Source organism: Anomaloglossus baeobatrachus, assembly GCF_048569485.1.
Source record: "Anomaloglossus baeobatrachus isolate aAnoBae1 chromosome 3 unlocalized genomic scaffold, aAnoBae1.hap1 SUPER_3_unloc_3, whole genome shotgun sequence".
Lineage (NCBI taxonomy): Eukaryota > Metazoa > Chordata > Amphibia > Anura > Aromobatidae > Anomaloglossus > Anomaloglossus baeobatrachus.
The window spans coordinates 300,044-322,596 of NW_027441782.1; the positions used below are offsets into that span (position 1 = coordinate 300,044).

General features: G+C 47.2%; 1 protein-coding gene across 3 annotated transcripts in view; it reads right to left on the bottom strand.

Annotated features, from left to right (window-relative positions):
• Positions 1 to 313: 313 nt before the first annotated feature.
• The window catches only part of LOC142258730 (uncharacterized), a 44,254-nt gene continuing 22,014 nt past the window's right edge, over positions 314 to 22,553 (bottom strand). For all 3 annotated transcript variants that reach the window (XM_075331343.1, XM_075331344.1, XM_075331345.1), the window contains exons 2-4: positions 20,362 to 20,424; positions 11,180 to 11,280; positions 314 to 2,037 (exon numbers count right to left, since the gene is read on the bottom strand). In XM_075331343.1, coding sequence (XP_075187458.1) covers positions 374 to 2,037; positions 11,180 to 11,258 — 1,743 coding nt within the window. In that variant the 5' untranslated portion in view covers positions 11,259 to 11,280; positions 20,362 to 20,424 and the 3' untranslated portion in view covers positions 314 to 373. The remainder of the gene's footprint in view (positions 2,038 to 11,179; positions 11,281 to 20,361; positions 20,425 to 22,553) is intronic.

Genomic DNA, 22,553 nt, shown 5'->3' on the forward strand with positions numbered 1-22,553 from the left:
GTGGCTCAGTGGTTAAGACTGCAGTCTTGCAGCGCTGGGGTCCTTGGTTCGAATCCCACCAAGGACAACAGCAAGGAGTTTGTATGTTCTCCCCGTGTTTGCGTGGGTTTCCTCCGGGTAGTCCGGTTTCCTCCCACATTCCAAAGACATACAGGGACCTTAGATTGGGATCCCCAATGGGGACAGTGTTTCTGATGTATGTAAAGCGCTGCGGAATATGTTAGCGCTATATAAAAATAAAAATTTATTTTTTATTTTATTTTTAAATGATCCATTATAAAAAGTACACAACCGTAATTACATAAAATGAACTCTTTATTAACAGATATTAATAGACTTTCACTATTTACTAAAACAGACAATCTATTAATGACTATGGCTTCACTCCTGTGTGAATTCTCTCATGTCTAATAAGAAGTGATTTCCAAGCAAAACATTTCCCACATTCTGAACATGAATATGGCTTCACTCCTGTGTGAATTCTCAAATGTTTAACAAGATTTGGTTTTAAAGCAAAACATTTCCCACATTCTGAACATGAATATGGCTTCACTCCTGTGTGAATTCTCTCATGAGTAATAAGATTTGATTTCTGATCAAAACATTTCCCACATTCTGAACATGAATATGGCTTCTCTCCTGTGTGAATTCTCTCATGTGTAACAAGATTTGATTTCCGATCAAAACATTTCCCACATTCTGAACATGAATATGGCTTCTCTCCTGTGTGAATACTCAAATGTTTAACAAGATTTGGTTTTAAAGCAAAACATTTCCCACATTCTGAACATGAATATGGCTTCACTCCTGTGTGAATTCTCTCATGTGTAATAAGATTTGATTTCCGATCAAAACATTTCCCACATTCTGAACATAAATATGGCTTCTCTCCTGTGTGAATTCTCTCATGTGTAACAAGATCTGATTTCTGAGCAAACCATTTCCCACATTCTGAACATGAATATGGCTTCTCTCCTGTGTGAATTCTCAAATGTTTAACAAGATTTGGTTTTAAAGCAAAACATTTCCCACATTCTGAACATGAATATGGCTTCACTCCTGTGTGAATTCTCTCATGTGTAATAAGATTTGATTTCCGATCAAAACATTTCCCACATTCTGAACATGAATATGGCTTCTCTCCTGTGTGAATTCTCTCATGTGTAAAAAGATCTGATTTCTGAGCAAAGCATTTCCCACATTCTGAACATGAATATGGCTTCTCTCCTGTGTGATTTCTCTCATGTGTAATAAGATCTGATTTGTCAGCAAAACATTTCCCACATTCTGAACATGAATATGGCTTCTCTCCTGTGTGAATTCTCAAATGTTTAACAAGATTTGGTTTTAAAGCAAAACATTTCCCACATTCTGAACATGAATATGGCTTCACTCCTGTGTGAATTCTCTCATGTGTAACAAAATTTGATTTCCGATCAAAACATTTCCCACATTCTGAACATGAATATGGCTTCTCTCCTGTGTGAATTCTCTCATGTGTAACAAGATCTGATTTCTGAGCAAAACATTTCCCACATTCTGAACATGAATATGGCTTCTCTCCAGTGTGAATTCTCTCATGTGTAACAAGATCTGATTTCTGAGCAAAACATTTCCCACATTCTGAACATGAATATGGCTTCTCTCCTGTGTGAATTCTCTCATGTGTAACAAGACCTGATTTCTGAACAAAACATTTTTCACATTCTGAACATAAATATATCTTCTCTCCTGTGTGAATTCTCTCATGTTTAACAAGACCTGATTTCTGAACAAAACATTTTTCACATTCTGAACATGAATAAGGCTTCTCTCCTGTGTGAATTCTCTCATGTGTAATAAGATTTGATTTCTGAGTAAAACATTTCCCACATTCTGCACATGAATAAGGCTTCTCTCCTGTGTGAATTCTCTCATGTGTAATGAGTTTTGATTTCTGAGTAAAACATTTCTCACATTCTGAACATGAATATGGCTTTGCTTCTTTGTTACTTTCACTTCCCTTAGCATTCTGTTTGGAACTCCTGGTACCGTCATCTGCCATAAATAAAATTGAAGTTATAAGCTTTTAATAATATAACCTCAAACATACACAGACACACATAAATCCATACAAATTCTAAAGTGTGTAGTGTTCTACTTTAAAAGGCCTATGTGACAGTAAATACCCAAAATGACATCATTTTAAAAACTGCACCCTTCGAAGTGCTCAAAACGACATTCAATAAAACATATCTACAAAAGTATATCCAGTGGCACTCTATAATATAAGGATACTTTGGCATTGCATTACTGCTGTAGAAATATTAGAAAAAAGGGATTATTACATAGGTAATGAGAAAAACGAGTAAAACGACATAGGCATTGCATTACTGCTTTAGAGATATTTGCAAAGTGAGATTCTTCGTTTATGTACAGGTAAAATAGATCTTTGTACCGTGTTAGCCAGTAGAGAAAAAAATTGTTTAAAAGAACTGAAGTCCTCAGTGCTTGATACCTTTTAATGGCTAACTGAAAAGATGGTAATAATAGCAAGCTTTCGAGACTACTCAGGTCTCTTCTTCAGGCTCAATATAACACAAAATGTGAAGAGTCACATATTTATACACAACAGGACATAGAATGGGGCAGTAAATAAAACAAGTTATGTGAAGCAGAACTATCACTATGGCAAGAGGACAAACTGCTGTGGCCATAAATATTGTTGCAGTTCAGTGTGAAAGTTTTATTGACCTCTGATTGAGGTCTGGTCCAGGGCTGTGATGCCCCTGGATGGTCTGAGGAGCACATCTCTTAATTGATGTAAAAAGACATGAATCCATGAGACACATTCATCATTCCTGCTCTGAATGTGTCAAAGGTCAGCATAAGTTTGTACTCCCATAGTCTCCTATCTCTCTGGGACTTGAAGTTACCTTTCAATACCAGCAATTTCATGTCCATGATGCTGTGGTCTGGGTTACAAAAATGTTTGGCCACAGGTAGATCTATCCTTTTGTCTCTAATAGTGTGGCGGTGAGAATTCATCCTTGTCCTGAGCTGTTGTCCTGTGTCCCCTACATACAGACCCCAGTTGGACATTTAGTACATAAACAATGGTAGCAAAGTGAAAAATAGTCAATACGCCTAAAACATAGCCTGTAATATTCCATTAGTAAAAAGGTCAGAAAAGGACCTAATGTTAAAAAAGGACAATACAAAAATCAATAAGAAAAATATAGCCAGAGAAATATATAATGATCCTATAATCAGACCAACTGACTAATCTTAAATTCACCTTATAAAAAATGATGTGAATATTGTATCCAATACTGAAACATACCGCGAAAACAGCGGTGATAAGAACATAGGAAAAGGAACGGTCTTACCCCATCTGCCGTGCCACCCTTTCCCTATTTGATGAAGCACTAGTGCTGGGTTGTAATGGCTACCAAAGGCAAGATAACCTGGTCCTTAACTACATGACTCAGGATCCCCACAGGTTCCAAACATGTATCCAGCGATGTGCATAGTTCTCCCAACGCGTTTCTTATATCATCAGGGGAGAGATAAACTCCAAATTTCCGGTCAAAAAATGACCCACACAATATGGCACAATTATTCCATCAAGACCAGGAAAAGCCTGGGCAGAGCGCGCCTATGTTCTTATCACCGCTGTTTTCGCGGTATGTTCCAGTATTGGATACAATATTCACATCATTTTTTATAAGGTGAATTTAAGATTAGTCAGTTGGTCTGATTATAGGATCATTATATATTTCTCTGGCTATATTTTTCTTATTGATTTTTGTATTGTCCTTTTTTAACATTAGGTCCTTTTCTGACCTTTTTACTAATGGAATATTAAAGGCTATGTTTTAGGCGTATTGACTATTTTTCACTTTGCTACCATTGTTCATTTCCCAGTGAATTGTTACCCAGTAGCTATTTATTGTTTACATTTAGTACATATAATTAAGTGCACCACATTGGTTGTGGTGCAGCTGAAGGTACCTGGGATCTTGTAGTCCTGATGTGATCTGGGAATCTATCTTGTCCGTTGTCAATATAAATTGACAGGTCTTACATTTTTTCTGGTTGAAGGGAAGTGTTCTTGTAGTTGTTGGAGAAGACAGGGAGCTTCTGACAATGAAGCTTCTTCGATTTGGGGGCTGTCTAAAACACAGAAGTGGGGGGGCTGGAAAAATAGATTTTAACTGGGCATCTTTTTGCAGTAATAGTTGTGGTTTCCGTGTAGCTCCTCTTAACACCTCCAGATGTGGATTGTGATTGCAAGAGCGACCCGGTTGTTTTCTTCTTTAGTTTTATAATGTAGGAGATGGTTTCTTGATATTCTCGTGGCTCTTGTAATCTGGTTTTCAATTGTTCTTGGGTGGTAGCCTTGATTCATAAAGGTCTTTCTGAGGCCCTCAAGGTGATTGTCTCTATAGGTGGTGTCACACACAGCGATGGAGACGACGTCGCTGCTACGTCACCATTTTCTGTGATGTGGCAGCGACTTCCGTCGCTGTCGCTGTGTGTGACATCCAGCAATGAGCTGGCCCCTGCTGTGAGGTCGCCGCTCGTTGCTGAATGTCCTGCTTCATTTTTTGCTCGTCGCTCTCCCGCTGTGAAACACACATCGCTGTGTGTGACAGCGAGAGAGCGACGAACTGAAGCGAGCAGGGAGCAGGAGCCGGCGTCTGGCAGCCTGCAGTAAGCTGTAACCAAGATAAACATCGGGTAACCAAGAAGCCCTTTCCATGGTTACCCGATATTTACATTAGTTACTAGCACCGCCGCTATCACGCTGCCAGTGCCGGCTCCCTGCACACAGCCAGAGTACACATCGGGTTAATTAACCGATGTGAACTCCAGCTACGTGAGCAGGGAGCCGGCACTGGCAGCATGAGAGCACACCGCTTAGCGCTGGCTCCCTGCACACGTAGCCGGAATACACATCGGGTAATTAACCCGATGTGTACCCTGGCTAGGAGAGCAGGGAGCCAGCGCTAAGCGTGTGCGCTGGTAACCAAGGTAAATATCGGGTAATGGTTACCTGATATTTACCTTAGTTACCAAGTGCAGGATGGCTTCCACAGCGACGCGTGTCGTTATGATCGCTGCTTCGTCTGCTGTGTTTGACAGCTAAGCAGCGATCATAACAACGACTTACTAAATCGCTGTTGCGTCACAGAAAATGGTGACGTAACAGCGACGTCGTTGTCGCTGTGTGTGAACCCAGCTTATCTGTACTGTTGGAACATATCCGATTGTACCTGATAAACTATTGTATACAGCCAGGCTATGTGTTTTGGATGAAAACTGTCCCATTTCAGGTATGTTGGACGGTCAATTGGCTTCATGTACAGGGATGTCTCTATTTCATTGTTCCGTAGTTTAATGATGGTGTCCAAGAAGTTGATTTCAGTGCAGGAGTAGTTGAGTGTTAGGTTGATGGTGGGATAAAACGGATTAAAGTGTTCATGGAAGGTCTTCAGCTGCTCCTCAGACTGTCTAGATGATTAAAATATCGTTAATGTAACGGTAGTAGGCCAGAGGCCTGATAGGACAAGAGGATAAAAAGTCACTCTCAAGCTTGGCCATGAAAAGATTTGCATATTGTGGTGCCATTTTGCTTCCCATTACAGTCCCAGTCTCCTGTAGATATATGTTATTGTCAAATGCAAACTAATTATGGGTGAGGATGAATTTTGTAAGCTTCACTAAAGAATCGGCATCAGTTCCTGTATTTTCCAGGAAGACTTTGCAGGCATTCAATCCATCCTGGTGTGGAATATTAGAATACAAGGATTCCACATCCATGGTGGCAAGGATGGTTCCCTGTGGTAGAGAACCTATTGCTGATAGTTTTCTCAATAGGTCAGTAGTGTCCTGGATGTATCCCTTACCAAGGGTTTAAGGATACCCTCTACCATCCAGAGACTTGTTCATTGAGGGTGCCCAGTGCCCACACATGAAATGATGGGTCTTCCTGGGTTTCCAGATTTGTGAATTTTCGGAAGCATGTAGAATGTGCCTATTCTTGGACTTACCGGTTTCAGTTCATCAGCTGTTGAGGATATGTCATGCAGACAAGAGACCAACTTCTTAAGTTCCTTATAATAGTCCTGTGTAGGGTCAGACTCCAATTTTTTATAGTAGCGTGTGTCCATCAGTTGTCTGCGTGCTTCATTCATGTAGTCTGATTTGTTCATCATGACTATTGCACCCCCCTTGTCTGCAGGTTTAATGATGATTTCTTTGTTGGTTTTCAAAGATTTTATGGCCCTTCTCTCCTGGGCACTGATGTTGGATGGTTGCCTCCTGTGTGTGTCTAGGATAGTGGATTTTACCAAATGTCTGAAAGTGTCTATATAGTTATCCAAATAAGGGTTGCGTCCTGGTGGAGGTGTCCAATCTGACCTGTTCATGGTTGTCAAGATCCGTCTTCCTTCAGTCTGGGTGGATTCTGAAAGATCTGCATCGTTAAAATGTTCCCTCAGACGTAGTCTCCTGAAGTAATCTTCCATGTCGCTGCAGAGTTCAGTTTTGTCTAGAGCTTTATTAGGACAAAATGAGAATCCCCTAGAAAGCACAGCAAGTTCCACTTTCTTTCGTTTATAATCCGAGAGATTGATAATACAGTTACATGCTTTTGTGTCTTGAATGGAGTGGTTGTCCAAGTTGTCAGGTTTTAGCTTTATTATCAACCTGTTTGTATTAAGTCCAGAATTGAGGCGCAGTCTATGTAGTTTCTTTTCCTTGTTGTGGATCAGAAGAGTTTGTAGTCTGTAGTAGTATTGTTGTACTTTTTGCTCTGTGCTTTCTGGAAGTGTCTTCCTTTGTGTTTCAAATTCCCTCTGGATTTTACTCTTGATGCTGTAGAAGACATGCAAAAGGTGGTTCCTTAAGCCCGCTTTACATGCTACAATATATCTTACAATGTGTCGTTGGGGTCACATCTTAAGTGACGCACATCCGGCATCATAAGGTATGTTGTAGCGTGACAGGTATGTGCGATTGTGATTGAACGTTAAAACGTTCATCGCACGCACGTCATTCATTTCTCTAGAATTGAACGTCAGATTGTTCATCGTACCTGGGTTAGCACACATCGAAGTGTTTGACACCCCGGAAACGATGAACAGATCTTACCTGCGTCCTGCGGCTCCCGGCCAGCAATGCGGAAGGAAGGAGGTGGGTGGGATGTTTATGTGACGCCCTGGACTAGCCAGGGGTCACAGGTAACAACACACACACACCCCCACCCCCAGCAGTTCACAGAAGTCATCCCCAGTGAGACCTGATTTCTTCCCTCGGGTTCAGACAGACACACCAGGTGGGCGGAGTCAGGCAGATGGGCACGCCCACCGAGGAGTCTAGCTGGCCTGAGGCAGAAAACAAGTTCAGACAAGTCCAGGCAGAGGAAGGGTGAGGAGGTGTGCAGAGAGGCAGACGCAGACTGGGGCCTAGGTTGGAGCCTAGGACCCTCGTGTAGCCAGTCAGGCAGACGGTAGTATGCAAATAAGAAAGCCGCGGAGACACCATCACGTGTTTCTCAACGCTGGCAGGAAACTAGCCAGGTCTTTCATTGGGAAGGAACAACCACGGGAAGGGCAGTCTCCAGTCAAGGAGACCACCTATACCAAACATGGTATCCATCCACAGACAGCCGTTTCGGGGTATTTGCCCCTCATCAGTGTGGAGTAGGAATCTGGCTAGTGGGGGCAATGCCTAGTAAAAGACTACTTAAGCAAGCATTGTTGACCTTAGGGAGATCAACAAATGTAATGTGAAATCAACGGTAGTGGCCGTCTGCAGGGGCAAGGAAGACAGTCTTGGTGGAACCGTAGATAGCCGGGACAGGGTGGTGGCCCGTCCGGTACCGAACAGAGGAGCCAGCTGGAAACCGGAGCACAGGAGGAGCGTACAAGAAGGTGCAGGAAAGGACTCACAATACCAACCCGGGGTCAGGGGAAAAACACTGCAGCCGGCTGCGAGACCCGTCCATCCAGCCGTTTGGTTTACCAGAGACTTTGTGACTTTCTGTCTAAGTGAGTACAACAGTGCCATCCGGCACCACGCCGCGCTGTCCCTGCAACCCTGCACCCCAGCTATCCAACCTCCCCGTATCACCACCGGGCCCCGGGAACACCAACCCCTACCCACGAAGGGGACGACATCCTAGCTGCTCCCTACCATCGCTCCCAGGATCCCCGTCACCAGCAGCGGTGGTGCCATCATCACCACGACCCGTGGGTGGCGTCACGAACTATCTCCCCAAACAAACCACCCCTTTTCACTCGTGGGCGAGGAGCGCTGCTCGAGTCCCCGGGTCCGGCCCACCGCTCGAGCCACCGAGCAGCTGCAGCAGAAGCCCCGGACCCGAGCGTAGCGAGCGCGCCCCTCCGCCCGCGACATTTACGTCTCGCTCAGCTCCACCCCTCCGCATCTATTGGCCGGCTGCCGCGTGACGTCGATGTGACGCCGAACGTCCCTCCCACTCCAGGAAGTGGACATTTGCCGCCCACATCGAGGTCGTATGGAAGGTAAGTATGTGTGACAGGGGTTAATCGTTTGTGTGGCACGTTCAACAAACTGAACGTGGGGGCGTTGCAAATTGCATACGATATCGTATGCGAAATTGCAACGTGTAAAGCAGGCTAAAGTCTCTCAGAAGTGCTGTGACAAAGGTTTTGTGCATAATGGGTATTGTAGGTATGTAGAATTGGGTTTGTAATCCAGAGTCCTTTGAGGATCAGATTCTCCTTTTTGCATTTGGATAAGAAAAATATGTCACTGTCCAGTTGTGCACGTTTCTTCAGAAGTGTCTTTAGTTCCATCTTTTCAGTTAGCCATTAAAAAGGTATCAACCACTGAAGACTTCAGTTCTTTTAAACAATTTTTTAGTTTATGTATTGACCAATCTATGTGAGCCCGATAACCTTGACAAGCACCTGACCAAGCACTCTGCCCTATAGCTAGGGTGTGTCCACCATTTTATTTAGCCAGGAAGCAGACATGCAGATTTTTAATCACACAGAGTCATTTAAGGTTAGGTTCCCAATATAATGAGATCACCTTGTCGAGGTTATCGGGCTCACATGGATTTGCCAATACATAAGCTAAGAATCTCTCTTTGCAAATATCTCTGAAGCAGTAACGCAGTACCTATGTCTTTTTGCTCATTTTTCACGTTAGCAATGCATTTATCCCCTTTTTGTAATATTCCTACAGCAGTAATGCAATGCCAAAGTACACTTTAGATGCATCACAGAAATTAAAGCAATGTGGAAGGAAAAAAATAAAGATTTTAATTTTTCCCACAAAAGTGTTGCTTTAACCACAAATTTTCATTTTCCCAAGGGTAAGATGAGAAAATGGACCATATACGGTAATTCTGTTGTGCAATTTCTCATGTGTACGCTGATACCCCATATGTGGTGGAAAACTATTGCTTGGGTCAACGGCAGGGCTCGGAAGGGAAGAAGCACAATTTGACTTTTGGAGAACAAAATTGGCTGAAATAGAGGATGTCATGTCACGTTTGTAAAGCCCTTGATGTGCCTAAACAGTGGAAACACCCCAAAAATTATGTCATTTTGAAATCTACACCACTGAAGGAATGTATCTAAGTGTGGAGATCATAGGAGTACCCTTATATAGGGCAAGGGGTCTTTAGCAGACCCCCAGCTATTATGGCGATCCATATACACCCAATGATAAATGTTGCTGGGGGTGTTGGATATGTGGAACATTGTACCCCATAGGCTGCGTGCTGCAAATGCTGCTGTCAAAGATCGAAAAGTTAACAGCAATGGGTGAAGCTTACCTCCACTGAATAACTCAGGCATCATCTGCTGGCAATAATGGAGACTCAGCTTTTGAGCCCGCAAAAAGTAATAGGATGTAATAATATGTTACATATCGAGAAGGAGTTAAAGAAAACCTGGCAGCTACAAAAACACTGTTTACCTGCAGATATAGTGGTAATCTGAGTACCTAGCATTTAAATGATATCTATCTGGTTTATTAGAACAGTGTGTGACGTTAGTCACTGCATGGACAAGCCGTGAGGCAGGGTTATCAAACGTTCAAAGAGAACATGCCGTGAACTAAGGGGAAAGACAAAGGCGTAGTCAGCTCTGGGGTCAGAATATCAGGGGGATAGCGGATATGGACAAATGGATGGTCAGAGGAGGTCCAAGGTCTGGCAGCTATAGATCAGAACACAGCACAGATAACCGAGGCCCACATTCGCAGGGAGCCGCGGTGGCGACGGACTCTGTTCACAAGCAACCTGAAACTAGCTGCTCAGCTTCAGCTGAGTCTTTTACACTGTTTTCCAGTCCTGTGGAGTGGTTTGTGGCTCCTTGAGAGGGGGGGCTACTTTCTATTCAGCTGTCTTCTCCCTATTTAAGGTTTGAGATATTACTTGTTACTGCAGATGATACCTTCAATTTATGCTCCTGTGATTCCGGTCTTTGTGGCGATCCATTGTGGGGTTTGCATCTCCTTTCCCAGTGGGGGGGAGAGGGGGTGTTAGATCAGGTTTTGGATAGGAGTTAGTGTTACGCTGGCAGTCCAGACTTGGATACCATCAAGCCTACACCTGGGAAAAGGGACAGCACAAGATCCCTAGTCTGAGGGCCCATTTCGGGGGGTCCCTTCTCCAGTTACCCTGGCACCTCCGTGATACCATGGTTTTGGGACTAACTACTCAGCTAAGTAACTGATCAATCACTCAGAACAGGGAACCCCTGAAGAAACCAAGCACCTCCCAGTTTCAGATTGGACAGTTGAGCTGACGCTCAATAAACTAACAGCTTGGCACGGCCCTGATTCCATAGGGAGGCAAAATTGTCACTCACTGCGTCCAAGACAGCGGAGAAATTGTGACAGTGTCTGCAAGGAGAAAATGCAGTTACATTCTCCCAGCAGCTGCTCACTTCCAGTCACCAGCACAGTGGGAGAGGCTGTAACAGTCACCACTCACTAGATACTGAGCGCCCAGTAATCAACCCTCTTGTTCCTTGGCTGACAGCCTGTGAGCGGTAACTGTTACTGTTTCCCGCACTGCATTGGTGACTGTATACGAGCAGCAGCAGGGAGAATGTAACTTCATTTTCTCCTTGCAGCTGGGAATGTGAGTGTTCTCCTTGTTATTTAATGGTGACTCTTCACTGAGGAGGGTTACCTGTGGAAAGGTCTCTACTCCGTTCATCACTCCGCACATCCATTTCTCCTTTTTCCATTGTGTCTGCAGCGTTCTGCATATTTTTTCCCTGAATTTCAAAGCTGTAAAATAAATAATGTAAAAGTCAGGGACAGAAGGAAAAGTCATGTGGAAGGTTCTAGATGGACGCTTCTGCTACCAGAGCCGTGTGGCCCCTGAGACCAATCCATGCATGGCCTCTACGCCTCCTATATCGCCCGTGCGGCCCCAGAGTCAGTTCAGCAGGGATAGAAGCAGACGTGGCAGGATCCACTTAGTGTGGTACATTATGACATTGGGATTTCCTTTATTGTTTTGTCTTCACAATTTGGACGCCCTAATGCTTATTTTTCCGTCATTTTAGAATTGTTTTAGTCAATGTTATATTTTTGAAAGCTTTCTTTTTGAGGTACATTAGTTTTATTCAATTTTTTTTCTTTAAAGGCGTTGTCCGACATAAGCGCAAACATTTTTTGCAAGCTATTCTGTGCTGTATTGTAATATAAGGCTACATGCGCACGCTGCAGTTTTTTCTGCACACAAACTGCAACCAAAACTGCACCTTGTCAGAGTGAGCCTGGAAATGTCCCAAAAATGCTTGAAATGTAGGTGCGTTTTTAGTGCGTTTTTTTCTCACAGCTTTTTTTGAAGGAGAAACGAAATATGATAGGAAAGGATAATGGATAGATAGATAGCTAGAATAGATGATAGATAGTAAAAAATAGAAAGAATAGCTAGATGGATAGATAGATAATAAGAACATATAGATTAGATAATAAGAAAGAACAGAAAGAATACATAGAAAGAAATAACAGAATAGCTTGATAGAGGAATAGCCAGCTTGGTTAGCTGTTTTTTTTTTGTTGGGGAGGCTGGGGGTAAAAATAACATGGGGTCCCCACATTTTTCATATACAGTACAGGAACAGCAGCAGCTGCAATCCTCAGCTGTCTGCTGTACCTTGGCTAGTTATGAAAAATAGAGGGGATCCCACACGTTGTTTTTTTTAATGATTTGATTTATTAAAAAAAATGACGTGGGATCCCCTCATTTTTTTTAATACCAGCCAAGGTGCAGCAGACAACTGGGGGCTGATAATATTAGGGTGGAAAGGGCCATCGTTATTTGGTCCTTTCCAGCCTAACAATAGCAGCCCACAGCCGTTCTAGAAGTGTCATATCCATAAGATGCGCCAATTCTGGAGCTGGATCCGGCTCTTCCCGTTGCCCTGGTGCGGTGGCTATAGGGGTAATAAGGGGTTAATGGCAGACCATAGCTGCCACTAAGCCCTAGGTTAGTGATGTTATGCGTCTATGAGACACCCCACATCACATCAAAACAACCAAAAAAATCCTTTATTTGAAATAAAAAGCCACCCTCTTTCACCACTTTATTAACCCCCAAAACACCCCTCGAGGTCCAAAGTAATCCACACGAAGTCCCACGACGCTTCCAGCTCTGCTACATCCCTGTCCTGTCACAGCCAGCGCTCATACAGCATGGCTGCTAGCTGTGAATGTTGAGTGTGTACAGAGCCGCAGCGATCAGAATAAACTAGGGTGAATTCCTGACATCACAGCTACGGTTCCCGCAGTACGGCGGGTGTCGCAGCAATGACATCACGGGTTCACTGCGGTTCAAGCCTGATGTCCTCCAGCTGTCACAGCAAACCACCCGAGTGTCAGCGGTGCCATCACTCAGGTGTTTGCTGTCACAGTTCGAGTACTCCTCCGCTGATAGTACAGCACTGAAGAGAGTCGCTCTATGTAGAGACGTCCACCGCAGCTGTGATTGGTTGCAGTCAGACAGCTGTCACTCAGCATGGGGGCTCGTCTGACTGCAACCAGCCAATCACAGACGGGGGGAGGAGTCAATATGTATGAGGCTAATGAGCAGGTCCGAAAGAAGATGAGAGGCGGGGGAGCAGTGTGACAGCCGTGATCGGTGAGTATCTACTGCTTGGGGAGAAAGAGAGATTGCAAGAGAGACAGAGAAACCAACACAGGCTCCGACATGTCAAATTCACTCCAGCATTGATTTTGTCATTCTGGAACTAAGTTGGTGAGCTGCGTTTCTGTTGACAAAACCGCAGGTAAAACGCATGCAAAATGCACCAATTTGATAGCATGCATTTTTCCTTGCCTTTTTGATGTCCTCATTGACTTCAACGGGTGACAAATGTTGACAAAAACGCAAGAAAGAATAAACATGCTGCATCTTTCTTGTCACAAACGTTTGACAAAAAAAATGTTGACAAACTGCAAGGTGCACATTACAAATCTGACTTCTCATAGACTTTGCTGGAAAGTCAGAGGTCAGAAAGTTCTGACAACAAAACTGCACCAAAAAAATGCAGCAAAAACGCGACAAAAACGCAGCGTGCGCATGTACTAAATCACCCCTACATTTTTTTTGTTTCCTAACTGTTGTTCCTCTTGAATTATTCCTTCATTCTCTGCAGACAGGTTATTTACCTTCAGCTCAACCAAACATGAAAACTTCCTATGCCGAACCTCACAGTCAGAGCTGGCCCCACCCGGCCTCACTGTCCAGCCCCGCCCTCTTCCCACCCTCTGCACACTCATTAGGCTATGTTCACATTTCCGCTATTTAGTATCCATCACAATCCACCGCTCTGATAAACAACGCAATTTGTTTGGCGGATTCCGTTGTTTCCCGTAGACTTGTATGAGCGTCGGATTGTGACTGATGCCATTGCGTTGCATCCGCCACGCGACTAATCAGTGGTGGAACGACTGACCATCGGGTGGCAGGAACACAGCATGTAATGTTTTTTTGAGCAGCGGAATCCTTTTGATTTCACCGCGCATGGTCAAATCTTGTGTTTAATTATTCAAATCAATCTCTCTCTCGCTCTCGGCGGTCGAGCGATCAGCTGATCACCCGGCAGCCGCCTTCTGTGAGCGATCAGCTGATCACCCGGCAGCCGGCTACTGTGAGCGATCAGCTGATCACCCGGCAGCCGGCTACTGTGAGCGATCAGCTGATCACCCGGCAGCCGGCTACTGTGAGCGATCAGCTGATCACCCGGCTGCCGGCTTCTGTGAGCGATCAGCTGATCACCCGGCAGCCGGCTTCTGTGAGCGATCAGCTGATCACCCGGCTGCCGACTATTGTGAGCGATCAGCTGATCACCCGGCTGCCGACTATTGTGAGCGATCAGCTGATCACCCGGCGTCCAGGCTACTGTGAGCGATCAGCTGATCATTCATAATAGCCGGGCCGCTGGTTAAACAGTAAAAAAAAAAGAAAAAGAAAAAAATAAACAAAACGTATCGTTGTTTTGCAATCAGTCACATCAGTTGTGCCACTATCTGCAACGCATCCGTTGCATCAGTCACACAAGTGATTGTGACAGATGCAAAACAACGGACGTGTGAACATAGCCTTAGCTGTCAGTATTCGGCCCAGCACTGACCTGTTATCACTCTAGCATTAGAAATAACAGCCCCATATCGGGCTCTGCACCCCCCCCCACACGCACACACACCGGGCTCTGCCCCCACCACACACACACACCGGGCTCCGCACCCCCCTCCCCCCCACCGGGCTCTGCACCCCACACACACACACACACACACACACACACACACACACACACACACACACACACACACACACACACACACTGGGCCCTGCACCCCCTCCCCACACACACACACACACACACATCGGGCCCTGCACCCCCCCCACACATCGGGCCCTGCACCCCCCCACACACACATCGGGCTCTGCACCTCCCCATACATCGGGCTCTGCAGGCTGCATACATATGAGGCCCTGCACCCCCCATACACATCAGGCCCTGCACCTCCATACACATCGGGCTCTGCACCCCCCACACACACATCGGGCTCTGCAGGCTGCATACATATGGGGCCCTGCACCCCCCATACACATCGGGCCATGCACCCCCCACACACACACATCAGGCCCTGCATTCCCCACACACATCGGGCTCTGCACCCCCCCACACATCGGGCCCTGCATTCCCCACACACATCGGGCTCTGCACCCCCCCACACACATCAGGCTCTGCACCCCCCCACATCGGGCCCTGCACCCTCCCACACACACATCGGGCCTTGCACCCCCCACACACACACACACACATCGGGCTCTGCACCCCCACACACACACACACATCGGGCTCTGCACCCCCCCATACATCGGGCTCTGCAGGCTGCATACATATGGGGCCCTGAACCCTCCATACACACACATCCAGCCCTGCACCCCCCACACACATCCGGCCCTGCCCCCCCCCACACACATCGGGCTCTGCACCCCCCCCATACATCGGGCTCTGCAGGCTGCATACATATGGGGCCCTGCACCCCCCATACACATCAGGCCCTGCACCGCCCATACACATCGGGCCCTGCACCCCTCCCCACACATCAGACTCTGCACCCCTTCCCACACATTGGGCTCTGCACCCCCCTACGACGCTCTGCACCCCCACCGTGTAGGGTATACACACTTACCTCTCCTCGGTCCCCGCCGTTGCTCCTCGTTCGCCCGCTGTCTGTGCTCGGGACATATCAGCACAGTAGTGATGCCACCGCTGTCCTGAACTGTCAGAGCAGACAGCGGGACAGTGATGAGAAGCAGCGAGATGCTTCCTGTCATCTGTGCTTTCAAATGTATTAACATCTGTGATGCCGATACATTTGAACATGCAATCCTGAGCAGGGGGCCCGGTGCTGGAGATGACCCCGCGGTAGCCGCCGCCAGGCCCCTCCCCCCAGCTCACGGCCCCATAGCAGTGGAAGGGGAGAGTACGGAGTGTGGGGAGAGTAGGGGAGAATGTGTGGGAGGGTGTGGGGGAAGGGGGGTGGGGACTCCATGCACTGTACCTGCCCAGCAGGGCGACTACATGACGTCGACTGTTCTGCCCATCGACAAGGCAGAACATAAGCTCCTGCACTTGTCGTTGTGACATCACAGGAAGCAGCAAAATCACGACAGGAGCCGTCACAAGACCGCACTGAGCCGGAGGAGAGGGGCTGACAGCAGGGCAGGTAGGGAGTTACTGTCTACTTACCTGCCCTAATGTAGCCCAATAGTGAAATAAAAAAAAAAGCAAAATAAGCCGGATAACCCCTTTAAGAGGGTGAACAGAGGCGTACATAGAAATCATGGGACCCCATAGCGGAAGTTCTAATTGGTACCCCCCCCCAAAAAATAAAAATGTAATTAATATTCAGCTGGGTCATATAAGAACCTCTCTCACAACTTTACAGCCCTTACAAAGTAATTTTCCTCCTAATGAAGCCCAAAGATTCCCCTTTCACTGCCCCATAATGTATAATACCAACAAAAGTGTCCCACAAGCAGTGTATGATCCCTCCACAGCGACTCCTCCACACCAGGGCTGAGGAGTCGCTAAGAAAAACCTCCGACTCCTCAATGTCACCGATTCCAACTCTGACTCTACAACTCCTTCATACAGTTCACACCAGAAGTTTCCATCCACTATCTATAGAGACACATCTGCAGGTTTTTCCCTCCGCTCTCTATACAGACACATCTGCAGGTTTTTCCCTCCGCTCTCTATAGAGACACATCTGCAGGTTTTTCTCTCTATATGACATGAAATCAGAATAAATCTTTCCCGTTTTAGGTCGTTTAGGAACCAAAATTATTTCTATTTGCAAAAGGCGGAATAATGAGAGAGAGACAGAAGAGAGGGTAATGTCATACACAGGCTCCCCCTGATGTCATTACGCCTATCAGGGGCCCACAGCTGCAGAGCAAGTGCGGAACAGGGAGCCAGTGCCCATCTGCTCCTCAATGCTGTTTAACCTGCATCCGAGGAAATAGTAATGGCCCCATCACTCACAGGCCTGGTCGTTGTGCTCCTGCATAAATTACACCATATACATGACACACACATAGATACTATATGAAAGATAGATGGATAGATTAGATAGATGGATGCAGGGTCAGACTGGGGTGTCTGGGGTCCAAAGGAGGAGGTAACTCTAGGGGCCACACCAACTATATGCAAATACCTGCAGGGGCCCCCCACACAGCCTCCTGTGCACGGCAGGAGCCCCCCCACAGCCTCCTGTGCACGGCAGGAGCCCCCCCACAGCCTCATATGCACGGCAGGAGCTTCCCCACAGCCTCCTATGCACGGCAGGAGCCCCCCCACACAGCCTCCTGTGCACGGCAGGAGCCCCCCCACACAGCCTCCTGTGCACGGCAGGAGCCCCCCCCACACAGCCTCCTGTGCACGGCAGGAGCCCCCCCCACACAGCCTCCTGTGCACGGCAGGAGCCCCCCCCACACAGCCTCCTGTGCACGGCAGGAGCCCCCCCCCACACAGCCTCCTGTGCACGGCAGGAGCCCCCCCCCACACAGCCTCCTGTGCACGGCAGGAGCCCCCCCACACAGCCTCCTGTGCACGGCAGGAGCCCCCCCCACACAGCCTCCTGTGCACGGCAGGAGCCCCCCCCACACAGCCTCCTGTGCACGGCAGGAGCCCCCCCCACACAGCCTCCTGTGCACGGCAGGAGCCCCCCCCACACAGCCTCCTGTGCACGGCAGGAGCCCCCCCCACACAGCCTCCTGTGCACGGCAGGAGCCCCCCCCACACAGCCTCCTGTGCACGGCAGGAGCCCCCCCCACACAGCCTCCTGTGCACGGCAGGAGCCCCCACACAGCCTCCTGTGCACGGCAGGAGCCCCCCCACACAGCCTCCTGTGCACAAAAAAAAAAAATTACACTCACCTAATCCCGATTCCCAATACCGAGGCCTCCGTCTCCTCTTCTATGGCGGCCTGCAGAGGCAGTGCTATGCGATGACTTCCCCGCGCTGCACTTGTGACACGATGACATCTCCTAAGCCATAGACCTGTAGCGGTTTGCAGCTTAGGAGACTGGCAATGATAGAGCATGAAACTCTTGCTCTGTTACAGGATTGAACTGTATTGAAGCTAAAACAGTTCAATGCGGTAGTGGCAGAAGATTCAGGGCTGCAGGCAAGAAGTTCGGAGCCGAAGCTCCGAGTCTTGGATGCCAGCAACGCCCCTGCCGCCGGGTCCCCTCTGTGTCCAGTTTTGGGGCGTACCGGGGCATTGGCTGTGTCTGTGCGCCAGATTGATGCTTAATAGATGATAGACAGACAGATAATAGGATGGATGTATAAATAGACAGACAGACAGACAGAATGTATACACAGAAACACAGCTACATATTGCACACTATACAGGACAAACATATCTTATACATAACACAGACAGACGGCACATAATACATGATTCACATTATACTCACTGCCTTCCTGGCCTCCTGGAGTTCAGAGGTTCTTTAGAAGCAGCTTCTCCAGCTGCAGCAGTGCAGGCGGCCCTACCCCCTCTCTCTGGTGAAGACAGGACGCAGAGCACACAGGATGGGAGGGCACCCTCTGCTGGAGCCTGTGCACCGCAGGAGCAGCAAATGAAAGTGAATTGATGCTCCCTCCAGCACCCCCTGTGCTGTCTGCCGGCTGGAGCCCCGTGTGACCGCACTAATCGCACATACCTAAAGCCGGCCATGAATGCAACCCCCATATTCCGCTATATATAATGCGCACCCATTAGCTCTTCATTTAGTATAATGGGCTTCACACTGCCTTCCATATATTACTATATACTATAATGCACCCCATAGTCTTCCATATATAATACATACCCATATTCCTTCATATATTGTAATACACCCCATAGTCCTCAATATAGTATAATTCAGCCCTCATAGTCCTCCATATATTACAATGCACTTTTTCTATATTATAATTCATCCCTATAGTCCGCCATATAATATAATGCACCCGCCATAGTCCTCCATAGCGTATAATGCACCCCCATAGTCCTCCACATAGTATTACGGCCATTGGCCACCAATATACTCACTTATTATATATATATATATATATATATAAAAAAAAAAAAAAAAAAAAAGACAAAACTCTCCTCTCTCCCGCACTGCTCCGGTCTCTGCAGTGGTGCGTGTTCTGCAGCTCTGCACATCTCGGCACAGCGGGCACACAGTAGTGACGTCATCGCGCCCCCCTGTGCTGAGACGCCAGATCTCAGACACCGAAGCAGAACGATGGAGGAGGAAGCAGAGAGCTCCATCTTTCATCATTGCTTTCAACTGTGGCGACATCTGCAATGCTGAGCAGGGGAACGAATGGTGCCAGCGCTGACATCATCCCCCCTCCCCCCGGATCTCTGCTTTATCTTTTATTTTACACCACACTGGGCGGCTGCAAAAACATCAAAAACCTGTTTCAAATGTATAATTTTTTTTATGTTTTCTTTGGATTTTTTGTATGAAACATTTTTTTGATTTATATAAAATCTTTTTCATCTTCTTATTCACTTTCTTTTCTCCCAGTTTGGGGTGTTGAGTAGAGATGAGGGAACCTGTGAAAGTTCGGTTCGGCGGCAGCAGTCGTACCTCCACTAGTTGGAAATTGACCCGAACCCCAATGGAAGTCACTGATTGGCCGTTCGAGTCTCCGCCCACATAATGCCAGTTATAAGCAGAATACGTCCGGGAGAGGGTGGGCGGAGTTTTTCCATTTTTATCTTTTATGAGGGGGGGGGGGTTGCACATTACATGTGATCCCGCTGTTGTTACCCTCAGTGTGAGCAGTTTAAACACTGCAAGAGGCTCGCACCGGGCTGAGCACCGAGCGTACCTGAGCACAGCGATGCTGGCGCCATTGCTCAGCTTACATAAAGCATCCGAACTCTGTTTTTTGTTTTTTTGAAAGTCGGCATTTGGCTCAAAAAAAAACAAGTAAAAAAAACAAAACACCAAACATCGGGTTCGCTCATCTCTAGTCCTGAGATGCTCTGCTCGCTGATATAATACACTGGGCTCTGTATTGTGATTATTTGTCTATCAGTGTAGACCTCGTATGTGCACACACCGCTTCATAGACTCCGGCGAGTGCGACCATGCTCCGGTGCTTGGAACAAGCATTTTGATGCTCGGACGGGATCGACTTGTTTACTGAGTATAGTGGAAGTCAATAGACAGATATATAATAGATAGATATATAGATAGACAGATAATAGTGATAGATAATAGATAGATATGTGATAGATAATACAGACAGATAATAGATAGATCACTGCACTGACCCTTTCTCCTGTGTTCTGCGCTGATCTTCGGCCTCGTCCTCCTCAAGGATTTATACCAGCTGTCTGATAGATAAATTAGATGGAGAGTTAATAGTGATAGATTTGGATAGAAAATAGACAGATAATTAGATAATAGTTAATAGAGATAGACAGATCGATGATAGATGGATAGATAGATGGAGAGATAGTGATGAGCGGACTCTCAGATACCCGGGAGGCAGGTGTTACGGGGGGCTATCTGATAAGAACCTAAAGGAGTATCAGACAGTCAGGGTCCACCGTGCAAAGACTCTGCTGCAGACTATGGCAGAGTGCAATACCTCTGTTAACTCACAGAAGGATATAATAAGTAAGTAAAGCAATTCCTCCCTTACTTGGAGGGTGTGTGGAATGATCTCTGTTAATAATCACAGAGACAAATGCAATGTGTGCAAAATGGCACCTACCTAGGTCCGCTCTTCTAGTGGTGCAAAAGAGACGAACAGCAGCGTAAGCCGCACAAAGCTCCTACCTGCGTTCGCTCCACTAGTGTGCGAGGACACGAACCACTAGATATGGCACCTGCCTAGGTCCGCTCTTCTAGTGGTGCAAAAGAGACGAACAGCAGCGTAAGCCGCACAAAGCTCCTACCTCTGTTCGCTCCCCTAGTGTGCGAGGATACGAACAACTGCCAGACGCAGTATAAGGAACGTTACCCTAGCGGCAACGTCCACCTACGAGTAGAATCACAAGGCCCAGCCAGACCATGTGCCTCAGGCACCTGCCTATGTCCGCTCCCCTAAGAGGTAAGGATACGGACAGCAGCCGAAGCTGTAAGGTATAAGAACGCTACCCTGCCGGTAGCGCTCACCTAGCATAGACAGAGGAATGCCTAGAGGAACGCGCACAGAGCGTCTACTCATATGCATGAACCAAGAGGACTGAGCACCATGCGGCGTGTGTCAGGGTCTTATATAGACTCTGTGCCTCATCCAAGATGGAGGACACCAGAGCCAATCCGCTGCCAGAACGACAGGAGTGACGTCATGCTGGCCTATCACCGAGCAAGCCGTCACAAGCACATGACCAGCGACCAATCGGCATAGAAGGTGTCAGAGACATGTGACCTCGTGTCAGCGATGATGTCACCCGCACATGTGCAATGGCTCCAAGATTGGACTTAGTCTCCGGCGCTCGCACATGTGCAGTAGCAAGAAATCTGGACTTAGTCTCCAGCGCTCGCACATGTGCAGTAGCAAGAAATCTGGACATAGTCTCCAGTGCTCGCAGCAACCGTAACAGTACCTCCCCCTCAAGGGCCCCCCTCCCGGCGACGCAGGTAATTGGCAACTAAGTCGGGAGCATGGACAGCCTCCTCAGGCTCCCAAGAGCGATGTTCCGGGCCATAGCCCTCCCAATCTATCAAGAAGAACCTGCGTCCTCTAACCATCTTAGAACCAACTATGGCTCGTACCTCATAGCTAGAGCGAGAGGAATCAGAGGCAGGAGAGTGCACTTCACGAGCGTGAGGTAAAATAGCCGGCTTTAGCAGTGAGACATGGAATTTGTCATGAATCCTAAGATGGACAGGTAACTTCAATTGATAGACTACAGGAGTTACCTGTCGAAGAACCTCATAAGGACCCAGGAAGCGAGGAGCAAATTTGACAGAGCTCACTCTAAGTCTCACGTGTTTTGCAGAGAGCCACACAAAGTCCCCTGGAGAAAAGACAGGAGCCGGGCGACGAAACCGATCGGACACCGTCTTCATACGGTCCTTAGCTGCTTGGATCGACTCTTGAGTCCGATCCCAAACCTCTCTGGCATTAGTTGCCCAGTCGGCCACAAGAGGAGGAGGTGCAGCGGCGGGAAACGGTACCGGTACCCTAGGGTGTTGCCCATTATTGAGTACGAACGGTGTCTGCCCAGTGGCCTCAGCCAGCGAATTGTTAAGGGCAAATTCTGCCCAGGGTAGGAGGGAGGACCAGTTATCGTGGTTCTCAGCAACAAAGTGTCGAAGGTATATAATCATAGATTGATTGGTACGTTCAACCAAACCATTAGTCTCCGGATGGTATGCCGAAGAGAGATTCAACTCAATTTGCAGAAGGCTACAAAGATCTCGCCAGAAACGGGAAGTAAATTGTGGGCCTCTATCACAAATGATACGATCTGGCATCCCGTGAAGCCTAAAGACATGCTTGAGGAATAGT